This window comes from Sphaeramia orbicularis, chromosome 1, assembly GCF_902148855.1.
Source record: "Sphaeramia orbicularis chromosome 1, fSphaOr1.1, whole genome shotgun sequence".
NCBI lineage: Eukaryota > Metazoa > Chordata > Actinopteri > Kurtiformes > Apogonidae > Sphaeramia > Sphaeramia orbicularis.
In genome coordinates this window covers 17,887,612-17,906,768 of record NC_043957.1, presented here as the reverse complement: position 1 = coordinate 17,906,768, position 19,157 = coordinate 17,887,612, and the positions used below count along the sequence as shown (strand labels likewise).

General features: G+C 37.1%; 1 protein-coding gene across 1 annotated transcript; it reads left to right on the top strand.

The window, feature by feature from the left end:
- Positions 1 to 372: 372 nt before the first annotated feature.
- LOC115426068 (beta-1,3-galactosyltransferase 1-like) lies at positions 373 to 11,251 on the top strand. Its single transcript, XM_030144016.1, has 2 exons — positions 373 to 621; positions 9,119 to 11,251. The coding sequence occupies exons 1-2, from the start codon at positions 578 to 580 to the stop codon at positions 10,239 to 10,241; spliced, it is 1,167 nt and encodes a 388-aa protein (XP_029999876.1). The 5' UTR covers positions 373 to 577; the 3' UTR covers positions 10,242 to 11,251.
- Positions 11,252 to 19,157: the final 7,906 nt, after the last annotated feature.

Genomic DNA, 19,157 nt, shown 5'->3' with positions numbered 1-19,157 from the left:
AATGTTAAATCTACATGTTTAAAATGGTAAATCTACATGTTATTCCGCAAAAATGTTTACAGATGGATGTGTTTTTTACAGTATTGTTCTGGTAACCACAGCTGCCAGTTTTTTTTTTTTTTTTTTTCCCCCATAAAAACAACATGACTGTTTTTTTTACAGTGTGCTGGAGAAACTACAGGGAGGAGAAAGTGCAGACATTTGCGCTCAAACGTAAATGTCACGTAATGGAGAGTCCACATGTGACCAAATCAATGTTCGTCTACTTTCTAGTCCCACCTGTGACTCCGTCCCTCCTCCCTTGTCTGTCCTCCTCTTTAAAAGTCCTTCCTTCCTTTTTCTTCTGTGCCTTTTATTCGCTGTGACACAGTCTGATTCGATGATGTAAACTGTCATCCGCTTGCAGTTCCCGTTGGTCCGTCTGTAATAACAACCACATCCATAATAAGAATAATAATCCACTCTGCGTTTCATGGCCTGAGGGAAACGGAACAGATAAATTTAAAAAAAAAAAAGAAAAAAAGAAAAAAAAAAGAAGAAAAAAGGAAATAAAGAGGACGGCAGGGTTGCGCCAGGTATGGGGGATCACGGGAGTCGTCCAGGTGTCAACGGGCTGAAAAGGTAAGAACTTCTATACTATAATAATGTCTAATACAGTGGGTTTGTTTCCGCTTTGTTACTTAAAATGTCACAGCACCGTTAAGTCCAAACCCTCATGTCTGACCATTTATGAACGGGGAGTAACTTAGTAGCGGAAAGAAACACTCACCAAAAGAAATAGAGCTGAGAAAAAACAAAGTAATGTAATATATAGACAGGTTAAAGGAGAATTCAGACTGGCAGCTACTATTATGTTACCTGGAACGTCAGGTGCACGTTTTACGCACGCACCCGCGCGCTGAGACGCATTTAACGGCTTTGGGTCTGAGGTTGGCTGTGGAAGTCCAGTCCAGTTCACTTTTACTGAGGCTGGACCCTCATAACACGTCTTTTTTGCACTCCAAGTATTAAAATTATAACACTGATTTTCCAAAATATTTTATCTGCTCGTTGTAACTCTTCTAAATTTAACTTCATATTTTATCTTTTTTCAACACTGAATCTAATAACACACATATTGAACTATTCAAAATGTGTATTGGTCAATGTCAGGAAATTTTATTTCACGTTTTATGTGGTTTTTAAGTTAAGATGGTTGCATTTTTCTCAGTCCTGTTACCCAAACTCATGTGACATTTAAAAAGTACGCTTAAAAGCATGTCAGCTAATTCCTTTGTTTTCCTCTCAACAAAGTGTTTATTTTAAAGAAATGGTTGGATATGTTCAAATAATTAATATTTATGACTAAAAAAAATCATTATACATGCACGCAAGTTGTATTTTTCTAAAAACTGCAAAGCCATTTTTTCAATTTAAACCTCAAATTTATCAAAATTTTTAAAATGTAATTCATTAAATAATTGGATAAATGATGGATCACACATAATAGAAAAAACAACAGTGGTTTATCTTGAGTTTTTAGACAAAAATATTTAGTAACAGGAATGAACATTAGGTAACAGGAATGAACATTTGGTAACAGGAATGGTTGTGTCCATATGTGTGTGTGTGTGTGTGTGTGTGTGTGTGTGTGAGTGCGCATGGCTGTGCATGTATGTTGTAAAAACTACTTCCAATAATGTAGCTAGAATTGCAATAAACATATGTTTGTTGGCCCAGACTTCTTCCTCAGTCTCCATGTGACAACCTGGCCTCAGGGGTTGGATGATACACAAACAGATACCAAAGGATGTCTTCACAGCTGACGCAAGTTCAGTAATTTCAACTCTAAAACTTAAAAGTCAGGTGAATAGTATTATATTGACTAACATTCACACTAATAAACCAATAAACCACCTGCGTGAAGTTGGCCCCCCACCCAACGAAAATCTCTGGATAAATATTTTCATTCGTTTGTGCTTCGTTAGTGCTGGTTTGTGCAGTTAAAATTGTCGTTTGTGCTATTGTAGTTATTGAGTTATTAACAATTCTTTTATAGGTCATTCTGAGGTCACCCAGCCCCCCACTTGCTCCAAAATTCACTGAAATGGTGGCATTTGTTTGTGCTGTCTTAGTGCTGGTTTGTGCAATTAAAATTGTCATTTGTGCTATTATGGTTTTATAGATATTACAAGATTTATTTTCGGCCGATGACGTCACGCAGCCCCCCACTTCCTGTAAATCGAGCGGAAATGGTTGCGTTTGTTTGTGCGTCGTTAGTGCTGGTTAGTGCCGTTAAAATTGTCGTTTGTGCTATTATGGTTATTGAGTTATTAACAATTCTTTGAAAGGTCATTCTGAGGTCAGCCAGCCTCCCACTGGCTCCAAAATCAACCGAAATAGTGGTGTTTGTTTGTGCTTTGTTAGTGCTGGTTAGTGCCGTTAAAATTGTCATTTGTGCTGTTATAGTTATTGAATTATTAACAATTATTTCATAGGTCATTCTGAGGTCACTCAGCCCCCCACTTACTCCAAATTTAACTGAAATGGTGGCGTTTGTTTGTGCTACGAGGGCTGTTCAATAAGTTCATGGCCTCACCCAGAACAGAACAACACAGACTGATAATTTATATTTTATTTTTCAACATAATCTCCATTTACAGCAATGCACTTGGTCCATCGATGTTCAAGCATCACTATCCCATCACGAAAGAATGTAACATCCTGTATTATAACAACCAGTATTTCTGGGTGAGGCCATGAACTTATTGAACAGCCCTCGTACATTAGAGCTGGTTTGTGCAATTAAAACTGTCGTTTGTGCTATTATGGTTTTATAGATATTACAAGATTTTTCACCCGATGACGTCACACAGCCCCCCACTTCCTCTAAATTGAGTGGAGATGGTTGTGTTTGTTTGTGCTTCGTTAGTGCTGGTGCTGAAACACAGCCACATGACATCCACGTTAACAGCAGGAGGACACTGAGCACATTCTAGAAATTTACAAAAAATGTATATTTTTAAGATAAAATAATAAAGGAAGGTCCACACAACCTGTGAGCTCCCAAAACATTTATTCAGCTACGTGACGTTTCGGGCTGAGGCCCTTCATCAGACTGAGGACAGACAGACTTACACAGGTGTTTTATATACAGCATCTAATCACAACACATGACCTGCAACATACGTCATTTTAGAGTAACAGAAAAAAAATCTTTTAAAACTTTTCAAACATATGATCAATTATAAATGATCAAGAGTCAAATGTGTCAAATGTCCACAAATACAAATTTCACAGGTGTTTTATATGCAGTGTCTGACCACAGTAGCACGTGATGTGCAATATACGTCATCTTAGAAGAGCAGAAAATAACTTATTTAACCTTATCATACTTACAATCAATCATAAATCATCACGTTTCAAATGTCTACAAATACAAATAATTTTTAGTGATCAGACTGCTTTGCACTCATACATTTATAAACAGGTATTAATCAAATTTCTTTACATTTCTTTACAAACAGACAAAAATGAGAGAACTTAGTTTTGATCTTTCCTTGGCTGTCAGAAAATCCAGCTGATGTAACGTCCCGTTGAACATGTGAATTGTGGAATTCCAAACTTTTCAGAGGGGGGAATGTGTTAGGGTAACAAGACTGAGTGAGAATGCAGGGACATGACTAAAATGTGTATTTTCACAAAAATAATATGGATTTATTATAAAAGAAATGTGTTTAAAGCATAGATGGGATATGGAGTCACACAACAATGCAAAAAAAGTCACATTTTTGAAGTATTTTAATCGTTATATTTCATGATAAAGTGTATATACGTATTTTAGAAAAAGAGTAAATTATGAACTCATCCTCGAGTCCAGCATAGTTTTAGTCCTGAACATTCACTGTAAATCTAACAAAGAGTTAATTGTCTTAGTTGCACAGTTGAAAACAGGAATCCAGGAAGACAACAGGGTGTGTGAACTATAGGAAGTTTAGCATTTATTCTTATCTCACTAATGTTGAAACTTAGTTCTTGTTCCTTATTCATGGGTGAACAATCCACTTCATGTTTCTGGATTGTGAACAAACAGGTCATTAATTGCATGTATTGTTAAATCATCATAACAAGCACCACACAAATACATGTCTATGTCAGAGGCGATTTCTCATAGACTGCAAGGGAAGCTCAGCTTCCCCTAAAATTATGAAAATTAAATGGTTAAATATGTACGGTTGTGTTGACATTTTATTGACTACAAATGTGTTAGAACACGTTCATCTCACAGACGAGTTTGTTCAGACTCAGCTTTATCACAAATCAACGGACTCGATGTGGTTCACTTCTCATACATTCCTGTTGCGCTGTTTTCTCATTTGATCTCTGCTCAGTGCATTTGCCCGTAGACGCTCAGCGTCCATGCACTTCAATGGGACTGAGTGGAACAGTTTTTTTCGTTGCCTCAAAACTGAACGGTAATTGGATAAATGCCATGATGTTGTCCCGCCCCTGAACGCTCAGTGTCTCTGGGGGTGAATGGAGCTGTGGGCGGAGCTTGGCTGGGCTGGATGCTGAGATTCCATTGGAGGATCAGTTGAAAGGCTGAATCCCGTTTGATTGACAGCTATTTTGAGATCTACTCCTTCACTTGACAGAGTTCAGTTCTGCTTGTGAAATCGAGAGAGAAACCACTATGAAATTATTCGTTCATTTTTTGCACTGTAAATAAAACACACTCATTGTACTTCCTTGTTTCAATTTAACATAATTTCAACGTTTTCTTGTTTCAGTTACATAATTTAATCATTTCTTGTTCGAGTTTAATATCGTTTTGTAGATAGTTAAATCAGTCATACTGTTGTCACTAGTGGCAACAATTGGAGCTACATCGGCAGGTGTAGAAAGGAGCTTCTCTTGTTTAAAAAGGCTCAAGTCCTACACCCACAACACAATGGGCCAAGGCCGTCTAAGCAGCCCAGCTCTGCTGGACATAGAGAGGACACTGGTCCAGTCCCTGGAAAAGACGCCTACTTGGTACGATAAGGTCACTGACCATTTTCTTAAAAAGAAACGGAGAGACGAATTTGTATTTAAATAACTTCACAGTTTTTTCGATGTAAGCCGACAATGAGCTTTCCCTGTCTGAAAGACGAGCAGCCACCACTGGTCTATGTCTTTAAGGGTTATTATATGGAGTATTTAATATGGTTAATTTAACAAGTTGTGTGAATGGTCTTAGTGAAGTGAGAAAAATAAAGCAGGAAACCTTGTTCCTTTGCTGAAATATTATGCAAATCCTAGTCTACACCTGTTATAAGTTACATTTAACTCAATATTTCTTATTGAATTAAAGTTTTATATTTTTTTTATATATATTAAAGTGAGATTATTATTATTTTTTTAAAATGAGAACATACCCGATAACATTGTTTTATTTTTAGAGAAAAAAATCCCTGAATCAAAACTTTTTTTTCCTCTTTGTAGTAGAGGTGTGGATTTAATTTGTGTTTGTATTCACTATGATTCTGCAGAATATAAACACACAGAAACACACATCATGCACTAACACAATAATTATGGCACTGACCTGTTATTACAGTCACAACCCGGTAACTGCTTCATGCTTGTGTCTGACTGATTTCTACTCCCCTTTAGTCTGTTGTTATAGGTTCACAGATTCTTCTCTAGACATTTTAAATCAGAAATAAGTCAAGTAATTAGTTGTATTTAGGGCAGGAAATGTAGGGATATCACAGCAGTTACTTATTTATTTATTTATTTATTAGGGACCGTGCATATTAATGAACATCTACAACAATAGCAGCTGTAAATGCATCAGATTGTAGCAACAGTGTTAATTTCCATGTGTAGTCCCTAGGAAGGTGACGAGAAAGACGACTGGCAAATAACATATCATAAAAACACACAAAACAACACAATGAGGACAACCTACTGATGGTCACAGGCTTGGTTTTCCTTGAAGGAGGCATATGATTGTGAGTCTCTAATGCTGAGTGGTAAACTGCTCCAATATTTTTTCAATTTCCCTCTGGATTAATAAAGTATCTATCTATCTATCTATCTATCTATCTATCTATCTATCTATCTATCTATCTATCTATCTATCTATCTATCTATCTATCTATCTATCTATCTATCTATCTATCTATCTATCTATCTATCTATCTATCTATCTATCTAGTCTGTGACAGAAAGCGTAGTTTGTCCTAAAGTAGTGTGTCTGCATGGCCCTGGTGGCCCCTCCCACTGACAGACCGGGATTTGATCAAATCTGTCCAGGGAGGAGGGGCCAATTCATGCAAGACTTTAAATATCAGGCAAGCATTTTGGAAATTCACAAAATTATTAAAATTAAGAAATGTATATTTATCTAAAACAATGCAGTGGTGAAAATTAAATGTTTTTTTTGTCAAAATTTTTTACGGCTTTTTTTATTTATGTATTTTTTTTATTTTATTTAGTGCTAGACAAACATTGTGACAGGGGTAGCAAAAAATACAAGACAAAACATCTGGCATACTAATAAATGCTGCCGCGATTAGTCGACTTTAGAATAGAATAGAATAGAAGAGACTTTATTTGCCATTTGCAGATACATAGCAGTATAGGTACATTGGAATTCTTGTGTGTTTCCCTGAGTCACGGAGTTAGAAAAATATATGAATAAAAACAGAAACAAAACATAAACACAGCTAAAACATATAAAAAACAGTTACTGCACAGACAAACACACATACACATTTGTAAAATAGGGTACTGATCAGAAAAAAGCAATAATAATAATAAATAATAATAATAATAATGATGAGTACTGAAAGGTAAAAACGAGTTATTGCACATTTGAATTAAAAGTACTGGGACAGGGGTGGCCAACCTTGGTCCTGGAGAGCCACAATTCTGCATGTTTTAGATGTATCCCTCTTCCAACACACCTGATTCAAATGATCAGCCTATCATCAAGCTCTGCAGAAGACTGATAACAACCGTCAGGTGTGCTGGAAGAGGGATACATCTAAAACATGCAGGATTGTGGCTCTCCAGGACCAGGGTTGGCCACCCCTGTGCTGGGAGGTCGAGCAGGTTATGGCACATTCAGTTAAGAGCGCAGTATTAGTTAAGTGTCTGTGAGAGTGTGAGGGACTTGAGTGACTGGCGTCCTGGGGTACCTCCGACCCTCCTTAATGTCTTGTGCCACTAGTCTGACTGTGGTTGGGAAGAAGCTGTTGTGGAGGCGGGGCCTGCCAGCGCTGATGCTCACCGGCCTGCAGTGTCTTAGGTTGTAACCCGACCCCACCCACTGGAACAGACAATGAGCTGGATGGTGATGGTCTTTGAGGATCCTCTGTGCTTTTTCCCACCTTAGTCGACGTAATCAACCATCCATGAGAATTAGTCGCCGGCAGACCGGTGCCTTGATATGTGCCCGCTGTCTTGATTTAGGTAATAGGCTAGTCCAGACTCTGACTAGTATGACATAGCCTAATGGAAATGCAGATGTTTATGCTTATGTTTATGTTTATGGTTAATAGGCTACATCATGTTTTAAACAGTTTACTTAATGAGCTTAGGCTGTGAAGGTTCAGGTGAAAGCCCAGACAGGCTCATTGTGTGTTTTTCTCTACTCTTTTTGTCAGTTGTAGGAAGGAAGGACTGCACACCATAACTAGCATCAGTCCTCACTGACAATGTCCTGAAAATGATTGACAGAGATATGAGACCATATTTGCACCATATATATTTTAGCAAGCACTCAGTGGAAATTGTAAGGGCCTATTGTTGTAATATTTTGTTTTACATTGATATAGCTAGCTATTTGCTTGAATAACTTTGTGCAATTGTTTTTGGAATGTAGAAAAAAATCCCACGTTGTAATTTTTTGTTTGGTAGTAGTTAGGTTATTTATATTGTTTACATTTACCATGGCACAGGTGACATTTTTCATTTTGGCCCTTGTGTTGTATTCAAAAGAAAATGGACACATCAAACTAATAAACACTTCATCTAAAAAAAAAAAAAAAATTGTCGTTTAGATTAGTCGACTAATCGAAAAATTGGTCGAAAGATTAATCATTAGAAAATTAGTCATTAGTGGCAGCATTAATGTCAACAAATTAAAACTATTTAATGTAAGATAAGTGATTTGTCTTCTTTAACCTCTCCATTCCCACTGGTCCATAGCTGATCTATTGCTATAGATCACTGGTTCCCAACCTTTTTTGGCTTGTGACCCCATTTTAACATCACAAATTTCTGGCGACCCCAGACATTCAAAACAGAGACATTTTTTTGCTAAAATTAATGTGTTTTGATCATGTTATAGTTTGCAAAACTATGTTGCAAATAAACGTTAATTTTCGACAACATTTAGTCTATATAATGTATATTATTATGGACGGAGGCAGAAAAGCCAGGTGTAGATTACTGCACAAAGTGAGAATTTGATTTTCCTTGGTCACGATATGTACAGTCAGTCCAGCTTGTATTTACAAGGCTGACAATTAATACTGAACAAACAACAATAACTCAAACTATGAATTATCAAAGAGTTGCAGCATCTGAAACCGACCACAATGAACATTTGAAAGACAAACAGAACCACAGTGCTTCAGTTTCAGCTTCACAGTTTGTCATGTCTTTTATGGATTGGGATTGTCTCTCTCAACTCACCAAAGATTTTTATTTGTAAATTGTTGTTTTTTTTTTTTTTTAATCAATTACTAGAAATTTAAGGCGACCCCATTTGAATTCCAGGTGACCCCATGTGGGGTCCTGACCCCAAGGTTGAAAAACACTGGTCTAGTTTGTACAATGTCATCTTCACTGCTCAAGGCTTTGGACCTTACGTGTAGCGTGTTGACTTAAAATACATAAAGTCAATCACCCCTGAGCCAAGTAAGGGTTAAGGTTGTCCATATTGATAGTTATGGTTCAGGTTGTGTTTTAGCTAAACATTAAACACTGAAGTAGTTGACATTCCCGTATAAATGAATTGGATACACATAATTTGGCCGCTACACTTCCATTGACTTTTTCTAGGGGGTAGATTTGAATGTAAGTGGTATGTTTAAAATGTTAAATGGTTACTTTCATTCTAACATTATTTTTCTTTTCTATTCAGGCTCGAAGTTGAGAGTTTGCACTTCCCGAAGAAGCCCATCTTTAACCGCCGGTTCCTGTTTCTGGTCCTCTTGTGTTTTGGGCTCTGCATCCTGTGTTACACCATGTCCAACAACTCATTTTCATGGTGGGAGGGGTTTCAACTCAATATACAATATGAGAAGTTTTTAAATCGGTCCCGTGATGTTCATCTCCATCCTGTTTATCGAGTCCATCCAAAACCTTCAGTCATACCTAATGAAACCCATGCAACCACTAAACCACCCCCTACAACACCCCCAGGTCCTCAGTACCATGTCGCTTACCCACGAAACTACCACTTTATTATGGATCAAGCTGATGCATGTAAGAACGCAACCCCTTTCCTGGTCCTGATGGTTCCAGTGGCGCCACATAATGTCGAAGCTCGCAATGCGATCAGGCAGACCTGGGGAAAAGCTGAAGTGGTTCAGGGTGAGGTGGTTCTGACTCTGTTCATGCTTGGCCTCTCTGGACAAGCTGATATTGAGAAACAGCAGGAGAAGATCCAACATGAAAACATGGAACATCAAGACCTGATCCTGAGTGATTTCATTGACTCATATTTAAATCTGACCATCAAAACCATGGTGATCATGGACTGGCTGGCCACTCACTGCAATAACGCAGCTTATGCCATGAAGATCGACTCAGACATGTTCCTGAACATTGACAATTTAGTCACCATGCTGAAAAAGCCAAACATTCCCAAGATAAACTACCTGACAGGGATGCTAATGTGGAACAGGCCGGTTGTTCGCTCAAAAAACTCCAAGTGGTACGTCCCTGAAGAGATGTACCCTGACTCTAATTATCCGACCTACACTCTGGGCATGGGATATATCTTCTCCACTGATCTTCCAGAGAGATTTGTGCAGATATCCAAATCAATCAAGCCCTTTAATATAGAGGATGCTTACATTGGAATGTGCATGAAAAAGCTGGGACTGCATCCTTCATCACCTCCAGATCCTTCCCAGTTTAAGGCCTACAACAGACAATACAACCGGTGTGAATTCTCCAAGGTCATCACATACATTCTTGGATCTTCAAAACAGCTGGTGGACTACTGGACAGATCTGAAGAAGCCAGGTCAACCTTGTTAGTAGAAGAAGAAGAAGAAGAAGAAGAAGTACAATAATTGCACTTAAAATGATTTGGGTAGCTGGGTAAATGGGATGTTAAGTTATTTACAGGCACTGTTCACATCTGACTTAAACATTTTTCTTGTGCCAATCACAAGTGGGAAGAATGACGATGCATTGAGGACACTTTGAGATCACATTAATGACATTCAGAAGTCGTCTGTGATGGATGGACACAGGACCGGGTACTGGGTTCGTCTCAGGTTTTACTTACATGTATAGTTATAACTTTATGTTAGTGTTTTTTAGACTCTTGGTGTGCCTTTGTCAGATGTTCCCCTTATTATTCACTCAAAGTTGGATAAAACTCCTTTTTGTAACGTAACCAAAATATTTACTTGCACTTCAGCTCCTAAAATCTGCTTCTTTCTCAAAAGTTGAAATGGAAGCAAGATAGCTCATTCCTTAGCTCCTTCCATTACCAAAAATATTTTAATTGTTTTTTACTACTTGCCAGTTAGATAAGTGAATTTCTTGGTACTAGGCCGATGTGGTATTTTACTTTCCAAATGAACAATCCCTCATGTCGAGGCCTGTCCCATAGAGCTGATGTCCTCTCATACCTGCACCTCCAGCAGCATCATGTCAAAGTGAATCTGAAAACTTCACCTAGACATATTTCACAAGCGCTGCATACTGTAGGTGTAGTGACGCCTGAGCACTGAGAAAAAGAGTATTCTCACTTAACATCATTTGTTTGAAATTGATAAACCTGTCTTATGATCTTGATTCATTAATTACTAAAGCACATGTCAAACAAGAGAAAAAAATGGTCAAAGTTATTATATCAACAAGTGAAGAGTACTGATTGATTAAAACCTGTATATTTGAAATCGCAATTTTAACCCTCTAAGACGGGTGTCAAACTCATTTCAGTTCAGGGGCCACATTCAGCTAAATTTGATCTGAAGTGAGCCGAACCAGTAAAATAATAACATAATAATATATAAATAATGTCAACTCCAAACTTTTCTCTGTGTTTTAGAGTGAAAAAAGCACATTTACATTTTGAAAAGGTTTGCATCTACAAACTATCCTTTCAAAAGATGTGAATAACATGAACAAACTGGAAAAAATAAGTGTAATTTTAACAATATTCTGCCTCAGTTTATCATTTACACATGTACATTATTATAACTTATAGATTGCAGTGGATCTACAAATACACAAAACACTTGATATCAGGCAGAATATTGTTAAAATTGTACGAACTTCTCTTTAGACATTTCAGGTTGTTCATATTTGATCAGGTTATTCACATTTTTTTTACGAAATTATACTTAGTTTTAGTGTAAAGACATGAAAATATTTACAAAGAGAAAAATTTGGAGTTGTCATTATTTATATGTTATTATGATAGTATTTTACTGAATCCCACCCAGTTGAGATTGAATTGGTCTGAATGTGGAAATTGAACTAAAAGGATTGTTAATATTTTAGTGTCATTTTTGCATTTCACAAATTCATCCCCAGGGCCGGACTGGACCCTTTGGCGGGCTGGATTTGGCCCCCTGGCCACATGTTTGACACCTGTGCCCTAAGAGTTAAAATCAACACACACTAGGTGTTTAAATGGGAATGACAACTTGAAGTGTTTAAGCCAACACTATAGTAGTTCAAATTTGCTCTTTAACTTTTTTTTTTTTAGCATCGTAGGCTATCAGCATCACTACAGTTAAACCTTTAGAGAGTCTTTAAAGTTTACTTTGCTTTAAACTGCAGGAGTTTGTGATATATGTTTTGGTCATGTTGTGAAATCATGGTTTTAGGCTTAAAACAAGTTCAGATGTTCAGTCGCGTCCCAACCGAAGCCATGACACCATGAGTGATGATCTATGTGTCAGCAGAGAAATGGTGGAAATAAATTAGTTAGTACTTGAAACGCCAAGGCAACCTGCTCGTTCCTTCCCAGAGCTCTGAAATGATAAGCCATCATAGCTAAAGTGTTGTCTTAGCTTCTGTAAAACTTCCCCATATATGGTGTATAAGGTGATGCTGCTTATACTGTGAATTCAGCCGTCTATGAAGATAGCACTAAGCGTTCTAACTATGTGATGGCCAGACCTCTCTAATATTGCAGGAGTGTAAAAACAACACCCAAGTCAACACTCATCAACTTAATTCTAGGCAATTGACACTTATGGATTTGCTGTGAACTGTCTATGTTTACATACCCAAAATAGTTTTTTTGTCTATATTCGAAAAATGACAGTTGAAATAAGCTATTTACATTGATAATGACAATTAATCTTCCACTAATATCCCTGACTCCTACAACAAAGATCAGCTTTGCTATGTTTACTCTGCTGACTTCATCTTTCTTAAGGTTTCGAAGCAGGCGTGTCTCTCTGTCTGACCAGAAATGTTTTCAGTTACAATAGAAACACTTCACTTTTATTATTGAGTTACACGAAAAATATTTTAGGCAGGTTGCAGGAAATGACTGAGTAGCAGCTGTACAGTTAATGAGTAAGAATTATCTGCTGTACAAATATAAGGTTATGGAAACATTGGAACAACAGCACTATGAAACACAGGGATGAAGTAGCCAATCAGCCATGTTTTGTTGACTTGTTGTGTATGTTTATGTATTTAAGTATGTGAAGTGTGCATGGTTTTTTTTATTTTGGACATACCTGAATATGCAGCGGAGCATATAGGGTGGGGTTGTGGGATGCAAATTTGCATTGGTTGCACTGATTTTGCATTTAATATGGGAGATGGTGCAATATATGAAAAACATTCTTCAGGGAAACTGTTGTAAAGTACAGAAGCCACTGACAATGTTACAGTTGTTCATATTATTTCTGTTTTATATTTTCTAGATTACTAGAGTAAATTAAAACGGATAAAAAATCACTGTGTGTCCCTGATGTGTTCTTACTGATTAGTCTGACGTAAGCATCCTGTTATGGTTTTTGTACGTGTCATTGTTCCTTGTATCAAGAAGACGACATTCTTATCTTAAGATGTCATGTTTGTATTATCATGTGTCTAATGGATGTTGTAAGTGCCTGACAAAGCAACTTTGGGGTATAAAAGTGCGCTCCTTTGGATGGTTGGCAAAGATCTTTTCTCACACCCCGACTGTCCTTTAGTTGGTGTATGAGCTCTTATCTGTGCACAAATAAGGGCTTGAAATAAACAAAGCAGCTCTTCTTCAAACACCTCATCTCATATGTGTGATTTTTGATCTTAAAATAAAAAAAAATAAAAAAAAAAAAAACATAAAAAAGTAACCATATGTTGCTGATTTCTCTCAGAATGCACTTTCTTTTACTTGATCATGCACAGGTTGGTGAGGACGACAAATCCATATATGGAACATGTTTCCCTCATGGATGATAGCCTCACAGTGGTCAAAGGTCAACACATTCAATAAAACACTTTTCTGTGCATTATCACCATATTCTTTAAAAACAGTCATTTGTTGCCGTGACAGTACTTGCTCCTCAGACAATGCACACTGTAAGACCAGATAAGTTGAGTTTACTTAAAAAATTCGAGTAAACCGGTTGCCTTAAAAAATGTAAGTAATGAGTAATGAAAACTTGAGTGTATTAAACTTAAATGCTTGATTTGAATGGAATTGCTATTTTAAGTACAACACACTAAATGCTAAGTTAATTTAACTAAAAATTTGTTGCAATGTCAATTTCTTTGTATAATTATTAGACTTAATATCATCAGCTCATTGTACTCATTTCCAAGTTGATTTAAATTACAATCTTTCGCAACATAAATTGGTTTATGAAATTATTCAACTCAATATATTGTAGCATGGATGGAAAGTAAGCATGAAGATAGCTCAGTGAAATTTGCCAGTATTAAAATTGCTTTTATTATGGCAAAGCATAAAGATTTGCATATAGTCAACACAAACAGAAAGTCACTGTTGGGCAATGGCTCTCACTCATGGTGCAGCTCTACAAAAATACAAATACAAACACAAAAAGGCCAATAAACATTGCCATACACACATTAACTTAAAATTAACATGAACACCTGCACCCCTGCACATAAAAATAACACATTTTCAACATGTCCAATACCCACAATGCACTGTGAAGATAAAAAGGTGTGGTCATAACTACAACTTAGTGATTTAAAACCATTCAACATAAACTTTTTCATACTTTCGACTATGGCAACAAACTAGAAAAATATACATAACATTTTATTGTAATAAAATAAAACTTAAATCATTTAAGTACATTGTAATTAAAGCATTTTAGTAAATACAAAGTCTGGGCTTACAGTTCAAAGTTGTCACAGTCTAACAAGGTCAACGGCAAAATTACTCAAGACTTTTCAGCTGAAGCTAAATCAACCTGTCTAAGTAGGAAAACTGAAAGGCTCATAGTATTTACCTGCAGAGTAATAAATAGCAGAGGTGGGATTTAAGTCACACGTGTGTAAGCAACAACTTAATCTTAACCTTTGAGTTTCAAGTCCTGAGTTTCTGTGATGAAAATTAAGGAAGTCAAGTGCCTGTAAAAGTGAAGCAAGACAAATAAAGTCATTGTTCAGGTCAAGTCATAAATAAACACAAAGCCAGAAATAACTAGCTTCTTAACTGAGCAATAAATTTAAGTGGCACTGATGAGTCTGAACAGGTCAGTGTTTCTCAGTTTATTCTCACAACTGAATGTCACATCAAAACTAAAATAACACTTGTCTACACGTAAAAATAAGACCAAAGGCTCTGAATCTCACTGGCAGGTTCAATCAAGAATCAATAACAAGTTGAGTTTGCGAGGTGGTCAGGTTCTGCTGCTACGTTAAGAGTCCTGTGGTGTTGATGCAGGAGATCAATCCCCCAACAGAAGTGGTTGGTCCTGTCACTGCAGGAGAACTCAACTAATAACATGAAAAGTCCATATACTGTATGACTTCCTATCAGTGCTCAATAGTAACAATATTGATTTCTCTAACCCTTTCCACGTTATAAACCAGGGCTTTTTTGAACCAAGCTCCACTAACAGCATCAGCCTACTGGCGCCCCCCTTACACCTGGAAAAAAAATGTACTCACTAATTTATTCACTTAAAATAAAATCCTCTTTCTGGAATATTATGTAAACTATTTTTTCGGCTTATTAAATCTGTCACAAAATTAATGCATAGTTCCATGTATTTTCTCCAAATGAAATTATTTTTTCCAATAAGAAACATGATAGAAACAATTATTTTTGTGTTTAGAAAAAAATGTAACAATGCTCCTTTATCTGTAGTTCAGTGATTACAGAAGGTGAAGTGTTGTGTTACAGAGATGGAGATATTCAACTGAGCTGAAAGAACTCAGTGTTATGGGTTTATCAGTGTTTACAAAGGTACATGGTGTACAGGTTTAATGCAAACAACACTAATGTTGGAAGATAATGCTCTACAACCTCAGATTAGCCTCAGTCTCAAAGGTCTTGGAGGATAAAAATTCAGAGCAGCGTCATGAAGTGAACACCTGGTGAAGCCCACACGCCCCCGCCCCCACCCCCACCCGACAGCAGGAATCTGTCAACTCACTCTCATTTTCCCACAGAACTAAACCCATTCAGAGCCACATATTACAGCTCTGAAAGCAAAGCAGGTTTATTTATGTAATACATTTCACGTACAGTTCAGTTCAGTTCAGTGTGTTTTACATGAATAAAAATAACATCCAGATGGAAATAAACATAAAATGATTAAACAACACAGGATCAAAATATTAAAAATATATTTAAAAGAGCTATATGTGGGGGCTTCAAAAGTTCATGGAAAAAAGACAAACTAGAAAAACTAGAAAAGCACTCAGAGAGCGCAGACCTCCGCTGAGGCAGATCAGCCCCCCCCCCCCCCACACACACACACACACAATTACCACCTAAATTGAATCATTTGTTCCTTCTGCCAGTATCAAAATTTCCTGAAAATTTCATCAAAATCTGTCCTTCCCCCCTGACCCAATTGTCTTCCCCCCTCCCAGGGGGGTGAATTTATTTTGCCTTTTTTTGTGTGAGTGAAATGATTTTCAGACTTTTTGACTGAAATCTGAGTTTAATTAGATGCATGTTTTTGAGTGATACAAATACATGGAAAACAATTTATTATTTAACAATGTATTTTGTAGTGGAAAATGACAAAAATAACAGAGTAAAATAAATATATTTCTTAGACCTATCCTGTTAAAGTTCACTGAATAAAAATATATATATTTTTAGCAGAACTCTGTCTGGCTTAGCTTAAAGTAGAATAAATAAATATCTTTCTTTAACAAAACTCAGTCCTGCTAATTTAATACCGTATAAATTAATAGAAAGCAGAACATTCTTGTAATAGTGCACATTTAGTGCAATAAGAGAAGTACAAATGTCTGTGGAAAGTTGTAAACATAACACTTTGCCTCAAAGGCCATGACTGTACAGTTGTAGAAAATAATAATAATAATAATAATAATAATAATAATAATAATAATAATAATAATGAACTCAAAAGCTCAATGCTACATAATGTGGAAATAGCTTATTTCTTCCATTTGTATTTTGTCTGAGCTCTAGCTGCAGCAGTAGTTGCTTGTCTTTCAGAGTTGCAGAGTAAAACTCTGAACCAGACATTTCATAATTGAGAATGATAATGAGCTCTCTTCAAATGGGGACAAAGGATGCCACAGCCTGGGTGTCTGGGAGGCCAGCTGATGAAGAACCTGCATCCACCTCTCTGCTGTTCCCACGCAACTGCTTGAAGCCCGAACTGTCGGCAGTGTTCGACTCCAAGACCTGAAAATTGGTGTTGTCCGTGTCACTCATGCTGGTTTGTTGTCAACTCTTGTCTACCGGTATCTTCCTCACAAGGAACAGTACCTCAACCAATGAGATGAGCCAGATTCTGTGTTGTCATTTGGTGTATGTGTGTGCTTTCAGCTCATTGGTCACAGATCAAGAGAGGGGTGGGAATAATTCCATTGACATTTTATAGACTATTTTTGATTCTTATGGTAATACAGGACAAAGTGCGTCTGTTTTTAGCTCAAAATGGTACGTGTACTTTTGTTTCTAAATACAGGATGATTCCATTTTTCAAGGGACAGTTGGCAACCTAGGTAGAACAGGCCATCTGTTTCAAGGCAATTAGAGCCTTTATGTTCAAATAACTATTATTATCACTGCAGGAAAACCCATTTTCAAATGTTTCACAGTGATGAAGTGACTCTCCAACGGTGATTTTCTCTTGCGTTCCAATTTCATGGGGTACAAAATAGTATGCAGCCATGTGTGCACTATTTCCTTCATTATGCATTGAATTATGCGACAGCACAATCGCATTTTTCTGGAGGAACTGAGTTTTATTCAGTTTTTAAGTGGCCTCAGTCCCTATGGGATGTTCAGAAATTGGCCTGTCACTTTAGTCTTACATGTTACATATATGACAGACAGCATTCTACGTATGTCAACAGTCATCTATTGCCAAAGCCTTTTTGCCTGAAAAGATTCACAACTATCACATATTGTGTATTTAAGTTTTTTGTGTTTTCCCAAAAGCTAAAAAATATGACTTATTTTAATAGGGTGACGATATCTAAATAAACCTTTAATGAGTAATTTTTAAAATTGGATTTGTCTTGCTTTTATATAGTATTAAAGTTTATGAGATTAAAATGTTCTGTTTTACTTAAATAATCACTGGCACAATTTACCCCAAAGTACTCTCCCTTGAGGCACAACTTACCCTGCTTCCCTTAAAATCTACTCTCTAACTAAGTGGAAGCTGCTGTCTTTAGACCTGGTGTAATGTGTTCTCTTCTCTTAGGCTGTGTTCACATCAGCCTTGTTAAATCCAACTGTAGTTTGTTTGCTTGGATGGTCTGATCTAATTGTGGAGGTCTGAATGCACAATCAAACTCTGATGTGGATCAAAGTAGGGAACTCTGGTCTGACTAAAAACGTAGGTCTCAGTCCATGGTGTCATGGCTTTGTCAGAGTCATAAGCCTTTTGTTGTGGTTTTCTGCATTCTTAGGTTCACTTCCTGTTTTATTCTGTATTATTTCCTTGATCCTTGTGTCAGTTTTACACTTCCTCCCTGTGTATTTCCCACCTCAGTGATCGTCTGCCCTGCCCTGATTTCCTACACCTGTGCTTCAATCATCCTGACCTCCTTTGTGTATTTAGTTTGTCTGCTTCCCTGTGTCCTTGTGCCAGTTCATCTTTGTGTTTCATGCAAGTGATCCAGCCATGTTTTCCCAGTGTAGATTTCTAGTGTTTCTGTTATGTGATAGTGTGTTTTTTTGAGTTGAGTGTTCTGCCTTTTTGTGTTCCTTCTGGATTAAAGAATTCATTGAGAGTAGACAATGTTTGTAGTCATGCTCTTGAGTCCTGTGCACATTTTTTGTCACACAGGACATACAGGGGTTGGACAAAATAATGGAAACACCTTAAAAAATCAACAAAATAACATTTAATATGGTGTAGGTCCGCCTTTTGCGGCAATTACAGCCTCAATTCTCCGAGGTATTGATTCATACAACTTGGGAATTGTTTCCAAAGGAATTTTAAGCCATTCTTCAGTTAGAATACCCTCCAACTCTTTTAGAGACGATGGCGGTGGAAATCGACGTCTTACTTGAATCTCTAAAACTGACCATAAATACTCAATAATGTTGATGTCTGGGGACTGTGCCGGCCATACGAGATGCTCAACTTCATTAGAATGTTCCTCATGCCATTCTTTAACAATTCTAGCTGTATGGATTGGGGCATTATCATCTTGAGGTGAAAGTGTTTCCATTATTTTGTCCAACCCCTGTAGATCAGGGGTGTCCAGTCCTGGTCCTTGAGGGCCGGTATCCTGCATGTTTTAGACGTTTCCCTCTTACAGCACACCCGATGGTCGTTATCAGGCTTC